This window comes from Haemorhous mexicanus, chromosome 3 (assembly GCF_027477595.1).
Source record: "Haemorhous mexicanus isolate bHaeMex1 chromosome 3, bHaeMex1.pri, whole genome shotgun sequence".
Lineage (NCBI taxonomy): Eukaryota > Metazoa > Chordata > Aves > Passeriformes > Fringillidae > Haemorhous > Haemorhous mexicanus.
Genome location: NC_082343.1, coordinates 6,443,111 through 6,465,525, shown reverse-complemented (window position 1 = coordinate 6,465,525; position 22,415 = coordinate 6,443,111). Strand labels below are relative to the sequence as shown.

Below are 22,415 nucleotides of genomic sequence, written 5' to 3'. Positions count from 1 at the left end.
CCACACTCAGAGTTGGGTGGGCTACCGGGTGCCATCACTAATTATGAAGAGCCAGGAAGCAAATCCTAGTTGAGGCAATAGCTCAGCACCTTCACAAATACCTGTCACATCTAAGCTAGATCAAATTAAACTAAACCATACCAGTCTCTACCTGTCTAATCAAAAGAGGGCTCCATCTTCTGCAGAAGGACATCAGCTTTTTCCACCTGCATTTGAAAATATCTTAAAGGCACATAAGCAACAGATCCACATAAGTGAGCCATGACAAGAGTACAATTTAGCAGCTTGGTTTTGGCCTCAACCTAATCATTGGCACATGGTTTCTAATCAGGCTGGCACACTGGCTCACATCTGTCTGCAAAAGACTGTGAGGACATATGCCACAATCCATCACAAATCACAGATTAGGGCACTAGCCTAACTACCATGCTGAGGAAAGCTAGATGATTTACTGAAATTGTCTTTGTAGAGCAATACATTTATTTGGGGGTTTGATGCTGCAATCCCCCAAACTCAAAAGAAGCTCACCCTTTATACATAAAAAGAAGAATGGAAAAAAATAATAATTGAAGAAAAGACAGAAGCCTAAATATCTTAAAAAGTAACAGGTTATATATGTTAAATTATCTTACTCAAGTCAGCCACCAAAATATTCCAAGCAGGAACCTACAGTTTTTCTCAGCACTGAGGAACAGCACATCCCAAGTTAAAGTATCACTGCTGCTGAAGCCATCCTCCCTCACACCCAGAACAAGCCTGCCAGCTGACAGCACACTGCATCATCTTGACTTCCTAACTCTACTAAGTACTTCCTTAGGGACCTCTGTACCAAACTTCAGTGCAGTGACATTCAGCAGCTACAAAAAAAAAAAAAAAGGATTGTTTCTCACATTGCACAGGACAGAAGCTTGAAAATTATTAATCTGGTCAAGATTCATGCCACTAGTAATTAAACATTAAAACTATTCTTTCTGGCAAAGATGTACCTAACTTCCCTTTGCATCTCCACCTACTATCCCTCTCTAAAACCCATCAAGAGCTTGCAGAGCCTCAATAAGGACACCAGTTTATCAATTTGTTGTTGAAAGCAGCATCCTTTCCTATGTTTCACTTTTGCCCCTCAAGGAGCTGTCTGACACTGCAGATAAGGGAGCTCTCTCAGCTGCATGCAGAAGAGCCACAAAATAATAATTCTATCCAGGACTTGTATAAGCTTAATGCTGTATGGAAGTTACCTCGTTAAAAAAGTCACAGAGCAGCAGCTTAAAGAGAAGTCATCATCTTAATTACATCAAAGACAAGTGATTTACTTTCTTAGAGAGAGGATTACTTACACTGGATTTTGTGTTCTTAATCTTTGTAAACAGACCTGAACTTTTTAATAATCACCATCTCATACTTGCTAAAAGCAAGAAACTTTTTTGTTTTTCCCAAAAACACTCTAATGAAAACTGTAAAACAAGCATCATCTCTTTGGCAGCTAATCCACCCTATACAGGTTACTCACATGAAGCTCACCAGAGAATTACAAGGTCAATTGAATGCAACTGAATACATCTTCAGTCTCTTTGTTTACTGTAGTTTCCCTCCACCCCTTACACTAAACACACTGATTTACCTACTCACATCAGAGATATCACTAACTAGAGATGATTCACCTCCAGGAGCAAACAAACACACACACACACACACACACACACACACACACACAGAGATTATTGCTCAGTTTATGCTCAAGTAAACTTGCACCTGAAGAATGTAGTGGTTTAGGTTCACCAATCTGAGTTTCCTGGCCAATGCACCAATTAATGCACTGCATCTAGAGCTGGCCAAACATCAGTGCACCCACTAGAATTATTTACTCATTTTCTGCTGCAAGGTAAGGATTAGGAGGAGAGCAAAGAAGGCTCAAAACTTTGAGGGGTAGAAAGAAAATTTCATTAACAGAACCAAAAGAAAAGAAATAGTAAGAATTCAGAATAAACATTCAGACCGCTTCTCCTCCCTCCAACTTTTTTTTTCCTACTGACAATGTAAAGTGACAAAGTAATCTTAGCTCCGTTCACTTACAAAAACTTAGAGTCTCTCCTGGCATGCCATGGAGACTTTCCCAGAAGAAACAGCTCTCTCGTGGTTTTAATTTCCACAAATAGCAGCTGCCCAGAAATCGGCAATCATGAAGTCCCTTCCTTGGTTTGGCAGTCTTCCCACAATTATCACCATGGGCCATCTCAGCTTATTGGGGGTGCAATTTTAAGGATGAGCTGCTCTAGTACAGAAACAAAAGTTCTCTTCTTTCATCTCTGGGAACAGAGGTTTTCTTCTTCTACCCCTGGGGCAAGGTTTCTCATCTCTCTCTGTTCAAGCTCCTCATTAGATCACAGCTACTTCAATATCTGCTTGCTTCAAAACTGGTCCTTCAGCTCATGGCTATGGCTAGAACGCTACATCCCCCCAAAGCATTTCATGAAAAAAAAAACCTCTGGTATATCAATTTTATCTTCACCATAGCCTTACAAGAGAATTTCAGCCCAAGACTAAGGCATCTCCTCATTCTCCTCCTGGCCTGGCCCAGCCAGCATCCAGTTACCTGCTCAAAGGCCAGAAGCCACAGAGGTTTTCCTGGGGCTTGTTCATCTTTAAATGTCATTTCACAGAGGAATATTCAGCTCTCTTAAGGGATTTAACAGGGTCTCAGTATTTAAGACTAGCCAGTTGATTAGTTCCATCAGGTCCAAAGGAACCTGCCAAGGTCCTTATAGGGAATCACTTCTGTGGCTCATGGATTTTTTTCCTTAACTAAAAACCAAACTAGTTTAAACCACAACAAAGGGTTATTCCCATTTCTGTACTGTGAAAGTCTATCTTTGGAAATCAATAGCCAAAGTATGCATTGGGAAAGCTAGAAGGGTGTGTGGGGTCACCAGATCACATGGCCAGATTTGCACCACTCTGCAGCTTTGTATCTGTTCAGGACACATCCTGAAAGGGCAGCCAAGAGCCTGAGCAAAGCAGAGCACACAGGGCTCTGGTTACACCTTCCTGCCCTGCCAGCCTGGGATATCTGCTGCAGCCAAACAAATACCAACTCAGCCTTGAAGTTACTCCACATGATGCCATAGGCACACAGACTCCTGGACACCTTCAGCACACACTAAGAAGCTGCAAACATGGTTTGCCCTTCTTACCCCTCTAATTCCTTTGCTGCTTCCTTAATATGCATAAAACACGGAGAGAGAGCAGAACTGAGCAAACACATTTACAGCCATGTCCACAAAAAGCATGTTAATTTCACAAGTGTTCAAAATACTTAATTACCATAATCCTCACACAATTCACAGAAACCACAGTTGTTAGTTTTTTCATGGTGCTCCCCCAGCTATCATACACAGCAATTAATAAGCAGTGCTCTCCATGTGCATCTAAGAGACCCAGTTTTCTAACCTTAAACACACCAGTCTTGAAGAGACCTTGTGATAAGATGTTTAGCATGAGTAACAGTGGTATGCCAATACATGAAAAGTAAGGATAAAACTGAATACAGCACGAATTTAGGCAGATCTGGAATTCACATTCAGGGCCACAGGTAATAGAGGAGACCCTGAATGGTGGCACACAAGTTATTGCTGTTTTCTGTGTGTACTCAGCAGAAAAACTGCTGCACTCTGAACTTCCTCAAACCAAGAGTTTCAGAAGCAAAAGCTTTATTTTTTTTTGAGCAAAAATTACATGAAGCTGTCTCAATTTACTTTCATCCTTGCCACTCAGCTAAGAATCTGTTATAAAGGCAGTTGTTACAGTCATTGTAAGAAAAAAAAAATCACAATGAAAGTTGATGGACTTGGATTTTTGGTGGGGAATGGTCTTGAAACACACAGGTTTCACACAGCTCTTACCGACAGATCTTGTGATTGTCAAACTGGTCTAACAACCTCAATGTTCTAGCTGAACATAATTTCTTTTTCTGTAAAAATCACTGATAATATTGAATGGTTTAGAGAGATGCCATTTCTTACTTGTAGATAACTGGCTGAATTTCACTGCAGCTTAGTAGTGGTGTCACTTTCCAAAGTCTGTTTAATACTCATCACCTTGTTTCCTAGTTCCTGCAGGACACATATTCATATCAAGCAGTGCTGCATGGAGATACTGGAGAGTTACTTCTGTTAGTTACCCATCTCAAGAAATGCTGGTCAGAGCACAGTGTTACACATTTTCTTTTCACCATGCAGCATTTGGACTGGCTCATCTACATGCTTTATCTCTGTAATCTTCTGCCAACCCACTGTGAATATTTAAAAAGCTACACATTGATAGTACAACAATGCTTTTATTAAATCCAAACCTTATGATTATACATAAAACCCTCAGTATTAGATTAATTTGAATAGTTTGAGCCATATCATTTTCTTTAAAAATAGCAGATTAAAAAGATTCAGAGACTGCCAAAACATCTAAACATATTTCAAGATTTGTTTAAAAGGACTGCAGACCTTTTGTGCAATTTAACCTTAAATAAAAATAAACTCAGTTATCATGTCCTTCCATTTTAATTTCATCCTACGAAAAGCAGTTCTCACTACCAACAAAGATCTTTAAACCACTACCTGAATTTGCTGTTTTCTTGGTGTCGCTGTCATACCAATGAATTCCAGGGCTGTGAGCATCAGCAGGACTATCAGCTGCCTGGAGTTAAACAATATCACTTATTCCATTTTCTGAATTACCCAATTAATACAACAAAATGTTATTCTACCAGTGACACACAAAACTCAATAACGACAAAATTCCCAAGACCCTAATTTTTAAAAAAGCTTTCCAGAAAAGTTTTCAGAAGTCATCTCTCAAATTCACCACTGCAAAGATATCTTCAGGAATTAGTGTGTACCCAATAAAAAGCTAAATTAACTTCAAAACACACTCTAGTTGTTAGTCTGCATGGTGGCATTTAATTCATTGGTCAACATTAGCTCCACTTGCTGTACAAGATGAGTGCCTAACAAGGTGGTATGTAATAAATAGCATTGAAACACAGGGATATAAATTCCAGAACTTCATAAAATGAGTTCATTATTCACATGTTGTCAGGAAGACCCTTTGTTTCAAAGTACATGAGAAAACAGATGAGATGTATGTGCTTTTGGTCTGTCTGAAGGATAACAAGTGGGGAGAACGATACCTTACAGTATATTCACAATATCCAGCCCTCTGTGGCAAGCTCATTCTTTGGTTCCAAAGTGGGCAACTCCTCATTTCCTTAATAAACAGTTAAACCAGAGAAAGATTATATTTACAGGACCACTTCAAGAACAAAAGTTTTGTCTCCCTACCATCCCCTCTTGACACTAAAGAGGGCCATTTGTCACTAACTGTCCCTTTTCCTTCAACTGCTGCAACAACTGATCTCTGAGATCCACCTGTGCAGCCTGGCAAGCAGCACACCAAAAATCAGGGCAGTTGACAGCACAGCCCTTCTGGAAACGAACATACCTACATGAGATTGCTTCCCTTAGTGCAGAAAAGGGGGCACCAAGCCTAGTCTTTGCATTCCACTTGGTGCCACCCTCTTCCCAAAACCAAGACTTAACACAAACATTGACCAAATTCCATGCCAACCTACACCAAGCTAATTGCTTATGGCAAGTCATGTCCATGAGGAGACCTGCAAAAAATGTAGGGGTTTTGTTGGCTTTTTTTTGGTTGTTTTTTGTTTTAGTCACAGCAGAGCATTTCAAAAGATACTGCTTCTTTGAACTTCCAAATATTTTTTAATAGCTTTGCTGCTACAAAGAGACAAAGCCCTTGCCAGCTGCCATTCAGTATTCAGTAACTTTACTCCTCAGGAGCCTTTACATAGATGTGCATCCCTCTGTTATGTTGCTCTATGACAAAGACTTTCATCCTCACCAAAACACTGAACTTCCACCAAGCTTTGCTGGTTTTCTTCAGAATTTAGTTCTGAACACAGCTTCTGTCAAAGGACAGAAGAGGGGTAGGGAAAAACTTTCTTCCACAAACTAAGGCATGTTCTTCCAATTTGCCAGTAAAGAGCACCCACAAAGTACACTGGCAGTGAGATTGGTTCCTTCCCAATATGAACCTCTGAGGTCATTTCAGTTTGCATCATTCTGCATACAGATTTTTTAATAATCTGCCATTAGACTTACAGATAACAAAAATGGATGCCTAACTGGAACTCCCCAACACCCTCCAGTGAGTCATTCACATTTAAAAACAGGCACAGTGAAGGTTTTACATTGTACACACAGTTTTTCCTAGCCAGTACAAAAACTTGTGCAGTACTGAACACCAGTTGAGTACTGAGTCTCTATGGGGATGGCTGCCAGCTCAGATGCTCTGCCCTTCTCCTACAGCTTCTTACTCCAGCAGCTGATTGATTGTGCCTGCTTTGCTTGATTTGTTCTTTGGTGTTTTCTTGATTTCTCCTCATCACTCTCCCTGAACAGCCACTCTATGCTTTACTGATCAATCTGTCTTTTTTTTTTTTTTTACTGTATATGGTATTGGGAGTGAATTGTAAAGAATTTTTTCCAAACTCCCCATCAGTTTTTGTTTTGGCTTGACAAATACACAGAAGATTTTATTTTCACCATTACCCTCCTTCAGACCCCTTCCATTTGTCAGTGCAAGCAGCCACCTTTTACTTGAAGGAAATATCAGAACCTGAACACGGCGTTGACAGATCATCATCAATTCCATCACACCTGGGGCTTCACTTGCTCTCACCAGAATCTCATTCAGGCTGTACCTGTTGCCCTTCTGTTGAGCAGAAGTTCTCATCAGCAATAAGATTTAAATTCCATTTTTTTCTGTAATTCAGCTCAAAAAGAGAGCTTTTAGACACACTTGTTACCTTCAGAATGGGGTCAACATTTAAGAGAAAAAGTTTAAAACAGATGCAGTAACAGTCACATTAATACACATATTTCTTTTAATTGTCCTAATCAGTTGAAATGTTGAAGCATTTCAGCAGCCCAACCTTCCAGAAGTTCACTCTTACACAAGGCTTACTTACAACAAATACATCAAAGAAAAAGAGTGACTGTGGATATTTTCTCTTGAACATACACTGTAACAAAACCTTCAACTAGCAGAGAAGTGTTCCAGCACAACTTTTGCCTTCCAGCATTTTTTGCAATGTACTGGGTACTAACAGAAAGAATGCAAGAGCAGCTACAAGGAAATAAATTCACCAGTGCCATGATTCAATACCCACATATTAGAAACTGACATTTTGCTTCTGTGAAGTGTAACAGCAATCACAACGTAAATCCACACCTTGTCACTTTCAGCAGCCCAGGTAATGCAACATCTGTGAATTTCAGTGCTTTAGAGAGAATCTGAGAGTAGCTGGGAAAAAAAACATAGTTTGGGCTAGGAGAGATAGAGTCTCCCAGTTAAACCACACGCCATACTGTATATTCCCACCTAGCACAGGCCTCCAAAAATCAACTTGCAAGAAGTCAGGTACTCTTTTTTATTTTTATGCAGCCTTTGTTTCCTAGATGGAGAGGGTTCCTGATGTTGCAAGATATAAATGACCTACTCAAATGGGAGAAAGAGAGGTCTATGGGTACTGATGTAATACAGCTACTCAGCAGGGCTGAAGAGCTCAGCAATCTCTTGACATATTTCCACTTTGAAAATTATTCCAGATGCTTTTAGGAATAGACAGTAGTAATAGCTGCTGTTGACAAGGACATCTGAAAATCTGTGAGCTCCTTCAGATTGTGCTAAAATAAGTGTTACAGCCTGCCAGTTTAAAAACAGCTAATCAGCTCCAGGCTTCATTTCACCTGGACTATCACCATAAAAACCATGTTCACTTGCAGCCATGACGTTACTCTACACACCTCTTCACCTAGGCCAGTATTTGCCTTTAATGATAACAAAAGGGTCAGAAAATTAGTCCTATATCTGCAGAGGCAGGAAGCACTTCAGATCTCACAGTTAGATACTCCTTCAAAAAAACACAGGCTTCAGCCAAGTAGGAGAGCAAGACAGAGCAAAACAAAAAAGAAGAGGAGGAAGAAACCAGCTCAGAAGCCATCCCTACTCCTCCATATCCTTGTGTGAATGAAAGGGAACTGGACAAAGAACAAGGCACTGTTACAGAATTACCTGCAGAGCAGAGAAGTCTGTAAGCAGACAGGATTCACATTTTTGGTTAGTTCTCATTGCAAGTATTCAGACAACTCTGCTGGTGATCACAACCATGATAAGGCTGCACATGCAAAGGAAACTGGAGTTAATCCTGGCCAGACTGATGTTCCTCAGCCTAAGAAAGCAGGCAGGACGCAATGCAAGGGAGGCCCCATCTTTTCCAGTTTCTGGATTCTTAGAAAATAACTCAACTTGCACACTTACCCTGTGCTGTTGGGGCACCTGCAGCATTGTTTTGCCCAGGTTCCCATTACCATTATGCTCAGTAAGTTTAGGCATGACTGACTGCTGGACTATCTGCAAAGACTCATGCAGAGAAGATCTATTTCACACACTTAAGAGTTAGTGACTCCATCTGGGGATACCAACAGAGTTCTGGGACACCAGTGAGGCTTTAAGAAATCTTGCTGGCTTTTTTTCACCCCGTCCCAATTTTAGGCTATCACTGTTCAAAACAACACAGGTTCTAAGTCTTGTCCTTCCTAGAACTAACTTCAGACTGAGAAAACAGAGTGCTCTATATTTTAAGACTCCCCCACTTCACTTACCATCACTTTCACTCTTACTTTTTAAGTCTTCCATCCACGTTGGAATAGTTTTTAACGCAACATAATCCCCCAAGTACTCTTTGCGTCTTTCTTCCAAGGTCATCTTCAGCAAACGCTCTGTTCAGGGGAAAGAGAAATAAAAAAAAGTTTTGCAAGCTTTCATACATTGTTGCAGATAAGCCACAGTGACCAATGCACTGCCCTTGATGAATGAAATGCCACTTGAGGGGACCAAGCATGAGTGATGCAGGGAGTTACAACAGGAGCTGATCATGGTGCATCTGTACAACTGCACACGCCTGTTTCTGGCTATCCCAGCTAAGTTAAAACCTCTTCCCCACACTCTGGGCTGCCCAGGTTTCCTCCCCACATCACTACTGTGCTGCCTCTTCTTCCTGCCACTTTAATTCCTGTATCAGAGAATTAGTAGGGAATTGTTTTATAGGGAATTTTCAGGTATGAAAGTCTGTTCGGTAGGTTTTGCATTTGTAAACCACAACTCAAAAAAACAAAAGTTCAAGTAAAGGCAGGGAACATGATGGGAAATTAATGAAATGCTACTGCATAACAAAAGAGATCAGAGCTACAGAAAACGTTTTGTCGATTGCTAGGTGTCTGGGGTGGTAAAAAAAGCAAGTTTAGCTTTAGAGATTTTCATTTGCATATTAATAGGATTAGCTGGTTACCACACTAAAATACATATGGACAGTTGTTTTTGTTTTCTACTGAGAATGTCACCACCTCTTTTTTCAGATGTTTAGTGAAAAGTAAAGCCTCAAACATCGCACAAGTATGACAGCAACTGCCAACTTCACTCTTCTTCAGACCCTGCTATAAATGGACTTTTACAGTAAAAAAAAAAAAAGCCATCCCAATGACCCAAAACTGCAAGCAACCCCAGCACTTCAGCTCATTTTTGCAGTCGCATCCTCTTTTCCCTCCCTACTTCATCAAGCTTAGTATTAGCTCAGCACAAGATGGGGAGCTTTTTCCCTCCCAAAAGAAGAGGGGAAAAGAAAAAGACCAGTAGAGAACATCACAACAGCCATACTCTACTCAAATTTTACCAGTAGCACTGTGCTACTTTAATCACACTAACAGTTTTTCTTGACATGTTAATCAGTAATAAATGCTCTTCAGTGACTGAGCTTTTAAGGGTGTGGGGAAAGGCTAGACCTATATTATTTGCATTTTACATAAAGGACTAGGCAGACATAAAAAGAACATTTTCATCCCAAGTAGAAACAGCAAAACATGAACACAGAAACTGCTTCTCAGATCAAATCTTAAAAAACCAAGAGAGAAAATCACTGGGGTCTGGTCTGGGGTTCTTTTGTGTTTCTTCAAAATAAAGTTTCCTAATTATGTAGGCTGCAGTCAGCACAGTCTAATAAGGCAAGTTTTGAGCACAGCCTTCCTTAACCAAATAAGTTCATTTTGGTTTTTTTGACAGTATTACCAATTTCTTCTGTTGACAAAAACATTTCTCTCTCCTTATTCAGCCTGGTATCTAATCTCAGAGGGATATTTACACCTGCCATTAGAACTGACTGATGAGGGTCACCATTCTGCACAGCTGGGTACCCATCCCAAGCTCCAGGCATAGCAAACTCCAAGTATGTGACATGCACACTGCAAGTCCTCCAGGTGGGCAGACCTGAGAGAGCAATGTCAGTTTTGAGGGACTGACAAACAGAGCCAGTCTCGGTGCCTTTTGCTGAAGAGGTGACAGAGCCAGTCCTGTGCCTTCAAAACACAAGTTTTTCTCTACGGGAAGGTTTTACAGAAGTTTGCTGGTGTGAGTCAGCAGCAAGAACTTAAATTGAGTCTCACATCCTCCCCGAGGATGCTCCCAACAGCCTTCACTGCAAGCAGTTTTCTGCCTGTGGCAGAAACTTGGGAAGTTTGCAGGCAGCCCAGTCCCTTGTCTAAGGCTCTGAAATCACCTCCACTCCTGCTCCTGCTCTGTTTCAGCTGTCCTCATGGAAGAACTCCCCTGAGAGGATGTGGACCAAGCCTTAATTACCAAGAAAGTAATTAAGAAAAGCAAGCATATTGTCAATGGGTTTGAACTCAGTATTTAGCAATCAGTGCTTTTTTCATTTTAAGAAGTGCTTCAGAATATAAAAGGCTGAGAGCAACAGCACTCAGATCTTCATGGGAAGAACAGAGCCAGTGAGCACAGCCAGCTTTGCAGGGGTTCAGGGGTGCTCGAGAAAGGTGAAGGCAGACCTGACAAGATTTGATTTCCAAAGTACTGACTGGGTAAAAAGGAAGGAAGTTGGGCTTCTGTAGTTCTCCTCTCTAGTAAAGGAGGTACTTGATAAGAACAGTCCCACAAGGCTAAAAACTGAAGGGCAATGCCAGCAATGAAGAGAGAAGCTCTTTCTGCCCTCCTCTCTCGAAGTACTCGGGGCCAACATCAGCATGGTGCTGGAACAGTTACTGGAGCAGAAGACTGGCAAATGCTCTTCGTTCTCACTGGGCAAAAAGACAGGGAATTGTGGCCAGCTACAAAAATGCATCCTGGATGGAAAACCTTCAGCAGCACTGATTTGGATTCAGCAACATCCCCATGCTGATGGAGACCACCATCCTCATAACAGACTGAGACACCAAAAGTGTGTCACAGCAGCTCCAGTTTCCAGGCCCTCCACTCTGCCCTCCTAACTAATGGTTTGAGTTCACCTGCCAGGCTGTGAATTCACACAGAGAGCAACAGAGCTGATATAGACAAGTGGGAGTAATAATAACATTCACTAGAGCCTACCAGTAACTTTCCCCGGTCTGCCTCTTGTATTTTTCAAAGGTGAAACATACAGCATTAAGGGAAAAGTCGCTTGTAATTGACCACACATCAACAATGCTTGAGACAACTGAACTGTACTTTCTTCACTGAAAACAGAAACTTCTGCCAGATAGAAATTTGTTGCTTCACCTTTACTACAGAAACATGGATTGTAAGATGGTTTGAAAGAAAAACAGTAATTTCATTTGAGAGGAGTTTGACAGGAGCAACTACCCTGCAGAAAAATAAGTTCATTTCTTTTTTAACAATTTTTCCTTAGAAATGTGCACTTGAACCCTGTTCACTGAACTGGTCTTCTGCCCTCTCAGCTTGAAACAGTCACAAGGGTGATGGAAGGAAAAAAGAGAAGTTAAAATATGACCCTCTCATCGGTATTTCTTCCTCTCCTCATCTATTACTACATTATTTGGAACACACTGGGCAAGAAGCTCTCCTCCTCACAGATAGAAACGTTGCACTTCCACACTGTGAATTTTTTTCTTAATTTTTACATTGGTCTCCCTGGATCAATACAAACTTCAAACAAAATGCATCAAATGCTTGGCCCACAGTTTGTGTGCTCTGGAGTTTGGCTTAGAGGCTTTATAAACTGAGAATACACAGGTCGGGGTCCTTAAAATATACATCAAAACACATAAATAGTTGAAAAGATGGGACGCAGGGGTGCTCTGAGACTCCCATGCCCCAAACATTTCACCCCGGCTGAACGACGCTAGAATCCAAAGCGACTACAATGATCCCAACAAACCACGCTTCCCCTCAGAAAACAAACCCATGGAAAGGAGAAAAAGCACGTTTCGAGAGCATGTGCCCAACTTTTCGGCCTGACACACTCCCACAAGGTGACTTGGGGGCGGGCAGCCCTCCGGAGCGGGCTTGTTTACCGCCCTCCCTCCGCCCCGGGGCTCCGCTCCTCACGGATACAGCGAGGTGTGAGGGAAACATCCCCAATTCCCGCACGCCCGGGCTGCCATGAAGGCTGCTTCGGCCAGGAGAGCCCAGGACGAACGCAGAGAACGCGGAGTTCCCCCTTCCCCACCCCGTCCCCTCAGCCGCGGCCGGCGGCAAGCGCTGCCGGACACCCCCCGGTGCAGCGGCGGCGGCTCTGGAGGCACCGGGACCACCCCCCGCCCTTCACTCGCTCCCTCCCGGCTCAACGTGGGCTACAAGGCGGGAGGAGCGGGCCCGGCCACCGGGAAGGGCGATAATACCTTTCTCCTCCCGCCACAGCTTTTTCCGCTTGTTGCCGGGGTACATGGTGGTGTGGCTGGCGGCGGCTTTGAGCTGCAGGTTCCCCAGGCTCACGAGGGGGTGGAGGAGACGCCGCGCCAGAGCCAGAGCCGAGCTATACCGACGCCCCGCGCCGCCGCTGCTGCCGCTGATCCCGCCGGGTCCGGGTCCGGCTCCGCGCCCGCCGCACGGTGCCCGTCAGCCGGGTCACGCCTCGCTCTACCCCGACACCCCCGCAGCGCCCGCCCCGCTCCCCGCCGCCCGTTGGCTCCGGCAGCCGCCGCTCAGCAGCCGCCTCCTCCTCCTCCTCCTCCCGCACCGACCAGGAGGAGCCTGAGCGCGGTGTCGGCAGGATCTGGGGGGGACTGTGTGGTGCGGGGACACGGCGTGGCGGGTGCTTGGGTGCGACACTGCGCGCTCTGCGCGGCGCTGGCGCTCGGAGCCCCCGCGGTGCGAGAGGGAGGGAGGGAGCGGGCGGACACCCCGGTCCCGTCCCGCCCCGCCGCCGCCCCTCGCCCGCCTCCTCCGCCCCTCTGCTTCCGGGTTGCGGCGGTACCGGGCTGTGCCCGGGGCGGCGGGGCTGTTGCCGAGCGACAGCGCCGGGGCCCGGGCCCGAGCCTGGCCCGGCTCGCCCGCTCGCCAGCGCCTCCCGCGGGCCCGCGGCGCCCGTGCGGCCCTGGAGCGTCCGGGACGCAGGAAACGGCCCCGGGCGGTGTAAAAACGGGTGCTGGAGCTGTAGATGCCGGGCTGAGGGTTCCGGGAGCGGGGCTGAGCTGGTGTGTGCGGAGAAGGGCAAGAGAGCGGGTGTAGGGTGTGCAGCACGAGTGCTGTGAGGAGCAGCAGAGGGAGCTGGGGATTTCAGCCTGGAGAAAAGGAGGCTCGGAGGTGGCCTTGTCACTCTCTGGAATTCCCTGAAAGGAGGCTGCGGCCATGTGGTCCCGTGTAACCAGCATCAGGACAAGAGGACATAGTCATTAGTTGGGCCAGGGAGGTGTTCAGGTTGGACACTGGGAGGAATTTCTTCGCAGAAATAGTGATTAAACATTGGAATGGGCTTCCCAGAGAGGTGGTGGAGTTACCACCCCTGGAGGTGTTTAGGAAAAGACTGGACGTGTCAGTGCCATATTGTAGCTGACAATCTGGTGCTCACTCAGAGGCTGAACTCTAAGATCCCGAAGGTCGTTTCCAAGCTATTTGATTCTCTGTGACTCCTGGGATCCCTACACCACACCCCCAGCCCTTAGTCCCACCTATTGTGAAAATCACTCTGCCTGCAACAGAGGCCAAGGTCCACCTGGGTCCAAGGCTCAAGGAAGGCACCTTGGCCTCTGTGCTACCCAGCCTTCTCTGTAACAAGAGTAATTTTCTCCTTCACACCAACTTCCATGGACTAAATACATAAATAAATACAAAAGCTTCCCTACCACTTAGAGATGCTCTTAGCTTCACTTGTGCCCCCATGGAGGGAAAGTCCCTTCCCCATGCAGGTGAATGGATTTAGCCCTGGAGCACAGCAGGTGCTTGACTTAGAGCAGGAGTGAGGAGGGGCTGGTGTGACAAAGAACACATCACAGCCTCACTGTGCTTATTATCTGACGCGGCTTCACCTGTTCAGAACAGTTCACAGGGGTACAGAGATGTCCAGCTGAAGTTAAACACGGGGCCTACATCTGTTCATATGGAAAATGGAATTCCAGGTAATTCATACCTAGAATATCTTGTGTGCAGCCCCTGGTCAAGGACTGGCTTTTCTCTTGTGACACACTCTAGTGCTTCAAAGAAAGGTGAAGTACAACTTAGCAACATTTCAGTAGCAACATTTCACTTCTTTTCTCATAGTTTCTGCTAAACACAAACGTTAGCATCTCTGCTATAGCCATTAATCTTGGTACAGTTCCTTGCAGTGAAATCGTTAATCTTATCCCACTCAGTGATGCAGGGAAGAACCCAGTTTACCTTTTAATAAATCAGACTGAGTCCTCTTTACAAAGCATATTTGAGCATTCATATTACATCACCTATTAAAGGATTGTTGCTATCTTTACCTGGTTTCTTCACTTTGCCCAGGTGAAGCACAATTTTCTCATCTTGATAATAAAAATGAGAGAGAAACCAACAGGTAAATTTTTCTTTTCTTCTTTTTACATCTATTATGTGGAGCAAATATTTGAACGCATATCCTAGATCATTGAATATTTACCAGGCTACTGAATATTCTGGTGTCCTGTGGGATCTGTTCCACATTTTATAAATCAATGTTTATTGGACCAGAAGGGGAGAAAGAGAAAACTTAGCTCTCTTCCTGTAGAGGCCATCTGCATGCATTCTGCAGTTTCATTTGTAAAAGCAGCTACAAAAGCCATAATTTTGGAAAATATCTAAGGCAAGTATGTACATCTATAAAAGGGGAAAGAAAATTAAGCCTGATGTTTACACCAGCACCCAAATGAAAGACAAGATAAAAGACAGGAATAAAACTGGTCTTCAACTTAAAAATAGAAGTGTCCAAATGTAATAATTCCAGTAAGAAAATTATTACTGCATTTTACATCTTTTTCTTCAGGTGCTGGTGATACAATTGATCCCACTGAAGAAGCAATAAATTGTGCCTCTGATATGAGCATGACCTGTCTTCTTACATTTGGTGATTCTGGAGGCCTGAAGGCAGAGAAACAATCAGCATTATCCTGCATGGTGGGAAAATTCACCTAAAAAGTAGCATTTTGGTATTTGGATGAAAACCAATCCTGCTGCAAACTGGGAGATTATTTTCTGAGAGCACTGTAGTGAGCTGTATACATTGAGGGCTAAAGCAATGCTCAGAAGGGCTTAAAAAAGTTCTGTAGAAAAAAATGAGCATGAAATTGGCACTAACAGAAAATTGGTGTTGGTCTAATGATCTGTGAGTATTTAGTCCATCCAAGGCCTAGTGAGCTAGGTTCAGAATGGTGGCGTTCTGCAGAGGAGGACTGGGCAATGTCCAAAATTAGTATTTAAGAGATATATCGCCTAGATAGAATACTAATAGCTGCAAAATGAACATTTAACATATGGATAAAGTAATGACTGGTTAGAGAGTTCCCATTAGAGGTATAATAGGAAATGTAAATTAATATGAGAGTGAATACTATGCTACAGAAATGAATAAATGAACCAAAGGAGAGCTAGAGCCTCAATCCAAACTGCAGGATCACCCAACAAACCAGCATTAAGGCATAAATGTGCAGCATTTCCACTGCCATGAGCCATCCTGACCAAAATAAAGGTGGTGGCACAGCAGATCCACTGCAGAGCAAAGCTGAGCAGATCTGGGACCCTGCAGGAGGCAGTTTGTGTTGGGACCCAGGACATTCCTCTGGCTGCCCTGGATGACTTGAGCCCCTGGCAGGGGGCTCAGAGACCTTGGCACGGAGTCAAAACCACCTGTGCCTTTGATTTTAGCCCTTGGAAACAATTACCAACTTTGGGTGAGGATTTACAAGCCACAAGAGTAGAATGAGAGTTAATTTGTCACAGGGTGAAAAAGTAGAATTTGGGGATTTAGAATGGGGGTTCAAGAGGCAAGATGGAGGAATCTGGGAGTGTCCTGTCCTTCTTCTTCTTCTTCTTCTTCTTGTCCTCCATCTTCTGCTGTGCTGGTGACACTTTTGGTTTAGAGTAGGGACAGACTGTCTAACGTAGGTGATAGGTATTGGAAAATTATTGTCAATAAAGTACACGCAGTTCTTAGTATAAAAAGCCAACACCACCCCAAGAGTGGTCAGTGTGCCACAACCCAACCTGCTGGACAGATCTCAGAAAGAATGTAATAAATAAGAAAAAATAAACAACCTTGAAAAGCAGAACCGACGAATCTCAACTTCTTCTGCAGTCATGGGGCTGGGAAAAAAGAGACTTTTAATACCTCAGAGGTCATCTCAACCACAGAAACCTGAGAATTTGGGGCCACAGGATGAGCCCTGGCTCCGTGGGGGCCAGCTGTGGTGTGGGAGCTGTGGATCACCAGGAGAGAGTCAGTTTGAGATGCAGATTTTAAAGAAAGGATCAAAATGTCAGTTGCTGGAGAAATAGAGAGGATGGGAGTGGAAGTTGGCTGTTCCAAGTCTTGATAGTCTTAAAAGCATTAGAAAAATTCTGTGAGGGAAGGGCAAATTAGTGCCACCTTCACAACCACAGCGTGGTGCAGGGTCAGGGCCTGTGTTTGTGGACATTGAGCCATGGGCAGCAAAATTGGGCATTTTTGTGAGAAAAGGTGTGAAGTTTAACAAGAAGAAAATTTATATGAAAATGGGAGTAAGCAGCCCTTTTCATTATTTACAGTGGAAACCAGTTCTTTGGTTTTTACACTGTTCATTTTTTCCTTGAATACAGTGAAAAAGGTAAATATGAAATTAAGATGTCTTAAAAGTTCTTAAATGATTCAAATTGTCATAATTTAATTATCAATTTTATTGATAAAAATTTAAAATGCAGATCTATATTCAGATTATCTCCTCAGTTTCTATCTCATTAAAGCAGAAAGCAACAGAACATTGTGGATAGTTTCACATGTCAAGAAAAAATTTGTTCATCATGTGTGTGAAATTGCCTTTTTAAATATATAATATCTGTAGCTATTAAACAAAATTGATTTATTACACCAATAACAGAGCAATACAATGATCTAAAATGTGTTTATAAATTATTTATCTTTAATAAAAATTTATTTCAGCCACCATTATTCTTTTCAAACCTTGCTTGTGTAGCAAATTGTGCACTATCCATGGTCCCACTGATTTTAATAAACCCTGTGCCATGCACGTTTCCACTGCTGGAAATTCAAATACAAACTTACAGCCCCTGTACATTAACCAGGAAGTCTCTCCTCCTGTCCACTCCTATCACATGCTGGAACTGTTCTGAGTCCTTTTCCCAAGGCTCCTGCAATATCTCTGGTAAGATGTCATCTTTTATTAGCACGTCCACTCTGAGCTACACTAACATGCATTGAAAACATAAAATGCACATCATCCATCTTTCATGTGACAGCTGCATCCACCTACTGAACTTTCAAGCTCAAGGCACACCTGGGTCAAGGTTCTGTTAATAAAATGATGCTGAGTGACAGAAGAGTGGGAGTTAACTGCCTGAAAGCATTTGATAAACTGTTACCTGTGATTTCTTTGGTTTGTTGCCTTGGGCAAATGAGCTAAAGAGGAAACAAGTAACTACAAGCCCCATTTGTCCAAGTGGGTGAGTGGAGATGAAGATGAAAGGCAATATACTGGTGTTACTCACAGCTTTTTGATTTTTGTCCACTTTGTCAGGAACTATCTTTTGTTCCATCAAATAATTAACTAAATATGAACTATTGGTGATAGCTAAACTATTCAAAGAAAGACAATTGTTTCTGTACTTTTGACATGTCTTTTGATATGATCTCATGATTCTATTGTTTCATAAGTAATCAAATGCACAGTGTTTCAGTTTAACCACTAAGGTCTTAGTTATATCTAGATATTGTCATTTTTGATAGTAAATAAATAACACATTAAACACATAAATGTGTTGAGATAATTAGTCAAATACTCTAATATATACACATTATTAAGTGACACTTATGACAGGACTAATTTTTAATAGTTTGATATACACATCTCAATTTTGATTCGTTGCAGCATTATAAACTTTGAGAAGAGAATTTTATAGATCCTTTGAAGTCAGACCTATTTTAAATCAACTATTTTTGAAAACTTTGTTCCAGTGTAGCAGTATTTTAACACAGTTCAGTCTGGTGATGTAAATGAGTGGAGCATTTTCCCAAGACGTAATTAGAGTTCCGAAATACCAGGTGTGATTGTGTGCACCATGTGGGCCTGATGCATGTTATAATTACTGCATGTTGTTACCATGAGTTCTGCAGGGACTGCTGCTGTTCATTACAGCCACGGGCAAAGGAGGCAAGGGAGAAAGCCAAAAGAGAAAGCACTTTTCAGAGTTTCCACAATAACCCCCCAGACCTGATTTTTCATATGCAGGGGAAAAAAGGCAGGAATGTTCAACTTAGGCTCCTCTCCAGGATCAGCATCATATGGAAGAGATAAAAATACAAGCTGAAAAATTCAGCACTCGATCCAGACTGAAACTGTCTTCTGCTCCTGGAACTATTCCTGGCTCAGAGAGGAAAAGAGGAAAGTGTCCCAACTCAGAGATGACTCAATGCAGAGTGGAGGGGAATGCCACCCTGCCTCCCTGGAGTTTGCCACAGTTCAGGTGTTTGTAGGTGTGATGGTGGGGCTTGCACAAACCTTTTCATGCCTCTGCCAGTGGCTGCTGGAAACAGAAGTAACTTTTAGACTCAGTCATTCTGTATTGGAATGAACTAAGATTTATCTGAATGGACTAAGGTTTATTCCACAAAGTACTTGATAGAGAAGAAAACTTTAAGTAGGAAATTACTCTCTTGTATGCTGCTTGAAAAGGCAGAATTCCTGTTCAGCCTACAATGTCCTCAGTAAAAAATAAAGATTGAAAGCACAAACAGAATGAAAGTCAATGTGACCTCAATAGAAAAGAACAGAGTTTAAAAAAAAAAAAAAAAGAAAAGAAAAAAAAAAGCAGGGTATAGCCATGTGTTCAAACATAAAGTACATAAAAGCAATTCCATTGACTTCACCAGCACCACTGATGTATTCTGTGACTGCTGGGAACTTGACCTCAGCAGGCTGTGTACAACCTTCTTATCATCAAGAGAGTCGCATCAGGATAGTCTAGTGTCTCTGCAAGGACAGAACATAATTAAATGGGATCACATCTAGCAGAGGAAAGCATAATGTTAGTCTGCAGCAGTAGTAAAAATATTCCCTGGTTATAGAATTCCTTAAATGATAGCTTGTCTTCTTTCCAGAAAAGCAACATCCTGCCATTAGAAACAGTCAAGCCAGGTGACCACAAGAAGAGGCAAACATGCATTTTCTTGTTTTTGTTCTTCCCTCATGACTGCACACACCTACATCTATGCTTGGATTTTTATTTTAAGACTGAAAAGGGCAGAAGGCAAGTGATTTATTCCAACGTGCTGTGCCATGATAGTGCTGAACTGGGGCAGCTTGGGCTGGGAAGTAATTGGTTGCTAAAACAAATAAAAGATGGGAATACCTTTAAAGGACATTTAACATGCTAATTGTTAAATTAGGCTGAAATTGCATTATTAAAGAAAGCTTTCAAGTGTCTGAAATGAAAGAATGTCATACATTCTTCACTGAGGAAATCTAGATCTCACCAGAGGGGGCATCCACTGTCATTATTCTCCTATTTTTTCTGTTTTGTCTTTTATAGCAACTTTGTCACCAGACAGAGTAAAAAAGCTAAGAGGTGGTTGAGAGTTGAAAGAATGAACAGACAGATAAATGATGTAAGAATTGGAAAAATAACTCAACATTTTTAAATTACATACAGGGTAAAGCTGGTACAAAACAGATGATAAAAAACTGAGGCTATTTTGAATGTAGATGTTACACATCTTCTATTTTTGTTTCAACAGAGAACGAGCATCATCAAAATCAGTGGAATTATACCACTACAAGTATATGTGTATTTCATAGATAACAAGAAATAACTAAATTAATTTTCAAGTCTGCTTCCCCATCTCTCTCCTTTGCTTGGTTATTTTGTTTGGTTTAGCTTTATTCCCTCCAAATGATGCCATCTATTCATGGCATCTTCTATTTATGTTGCAATTCTCACCTATTTGATTGATTTTGTTGTTAAATCCATCCATTCCTACACACCTTTTGGTGCACAGACTGGAAGCAAATATCAAGGCACATTTTGATTATGAAAGTACAGGTGCTGGTGAGCATTGGTGGGATTCTGTGTGTGACACAAACAGAATCCCAGCATGTACAAAATGAAGGAATCATGGATGCACTGTGGCTGGAAGGCCCACAGGAGATCTTAGTCCAAAGCAAGGTTGAATCAGAGTGCTCAGAGATTTGGCAGGTTGGGTGCTGAGCACCTCCTGGGGGAGTGGATTCACAGCCTCTCCAGGCCACCTGTCCCAGCCTTGGCTGGATTTGCTGAAGTTTACCACCACCCTTTTTAAATTTCCATCTAGAATCCAGCTTTAAAGGAATACTCCAAGGAATTTCAATTCCATTGGCTGGTGTAGCACAGTGCACAGGGCTGCATGAGCATACCACCACACTCTGTACTTTCTTGCACTGCATTGCAGGAAGAGACCCTGCTCTAGCCTCAGACTCTGCTGGACAGCGTGGCTTTTAGGCAAAGAACTGTGTCTTTATAGAGTCCGAGGCAAAAGGAGGAGCTGGGGTGGAGGGTGTCTGCTGAAGGAATGGCATAGTTACTTAATTACTTTCCAAGTAATTTTTCTTTCTAATTTTACTTTACTCTTTTGTCTTCTCTTGCATTTTGTTTGCCTTGCCTAACATTTTGTGTTCTTTATTGCTCATCTTTCCATTAGTAGCACAGTGTATTTTTATCCCCTGTAAATGCAACACATGCTCCTGCTCCTTTTCTTGCAATGCTTCCAGCATTGCACAAGCATATCTACATTTTCCTTTTCTTTTTTTTTTCCATCTTAATCCAATATACACCATATCCACTTCACTACTTTCCTCTCAATTAACTTGTTCCAAATTATTTGTTTGGTGTGAATGGAGAACAGAAATGTCATAAAAATAACTGCTTTACCTTTAATGACCTGGCTACCATAACAGTTTGTGTGTATTGTATTCAGTGCAATTATCTTATATCACTTGGTAAAAATTAATTTAAATTTTGGGAGTTCAGGTTTTAAAGGAGATAATTTAAAAAAATATTTCTATTATATATAATAATACTGAGCCTGAATGGTGTTAATTGTGTCCTCCCCATAATGTCCTCCCACTGGAATTTATTGCTTCTTAAATAGCAGCTACTGTATCAGTGATATACAAGAAAAGTAGGAGATTTGCATCACAATTCTTACAAGATGTTTCAATTCTGAATTTCATTTTTTTTATAGTCCTCATCACCATTAACTTTTTTTTTTTTTTTGCCTTGTTACAGTCTTTTTGTCGCTAGTATGTTAATAGCTTTTCCCAACGTGCCCAAATCAATGCAATTCTTTTTACCAGTCCCACAAGTATTTCTCGACCTGTAGGAGGCAGGCTTGTTTATATTCCTCCTCAAGCTGGTCAAGAATTGATTACGAGTTCTGTTCTGCTCCTGTAGAACTCCCCATGAAACCCTCCTTTTATTTTGACCGTGAGAAAATGATTTATTATGGATACAGAAATGTTCTTTGCAACAGTGAATCCAAATCCAGGTGCTGACCGCGCCAGCGAGAGCAGGGAGTTTAAAACCCTTGGCTCCCTCCTGCTGGGAGCTGGGCAGGACTCCAGTGCCGGTCACTGCCCTCTCCTCCGAGGAGCTCTGTGAGCCAGCAGCCTTTCCCCATGGCTCTGCAGTGCTGTCCTGCTCCCAGGCCATTTCCTGACTGCACAGGGACACCGAGAAGTTTGCACTGTGGATCCACTTCCCCGGGTCATCTACAAGCTTGATAAAGGTCCTGATATCCTCCTGGTTGTTAATCCATCTGTGCCTACGTACAAGAAGTAGTACAGTTCAGGCTGATATAGTGCAAATTCTCCAAATAATCCATT

The 22,415-nt window shown here is 42.5% G+C and overlaps 1 protein-coding gene across 3 annotated transcripts in view; it reads right to left on the bottom strand.

The window, feature by feature from the left end:
- MACROD2 (mono-ADP ribosylhydrolase 2) overlaps window positions 1-12,991 on the bottom strand; it is an 851,353-nt gene extending 838,362 nt beyond the window's left edge. Inside the window, exons 1-2 of one of the 3 annotated variants that reach the window (XM_059840665.1) lie at window positions 12,753-12,991; window positions 8,733-8,849 (exon numbers count right to left, since the gene is read on the bottom strand). In XM_059840665.1, coding sequence (XP_059696648.1) covers window positions 8,733-8,849; window positions 12,753-12,798 — 163 coding nt within the window. In that variant the 5' untranslated portion in view covers window positions 12,799-12,991. The remainder of the gene's footprint in view (window positions 1-8,732; window positions 8,850-12,752) is intronic. The other 2 variants (XM_059840666.1, XM_059840664.1) reach the window with 2 other exon arrangements.
- Window positions 12,992-22,415: the final 9,424 nt, after the last annotated feature.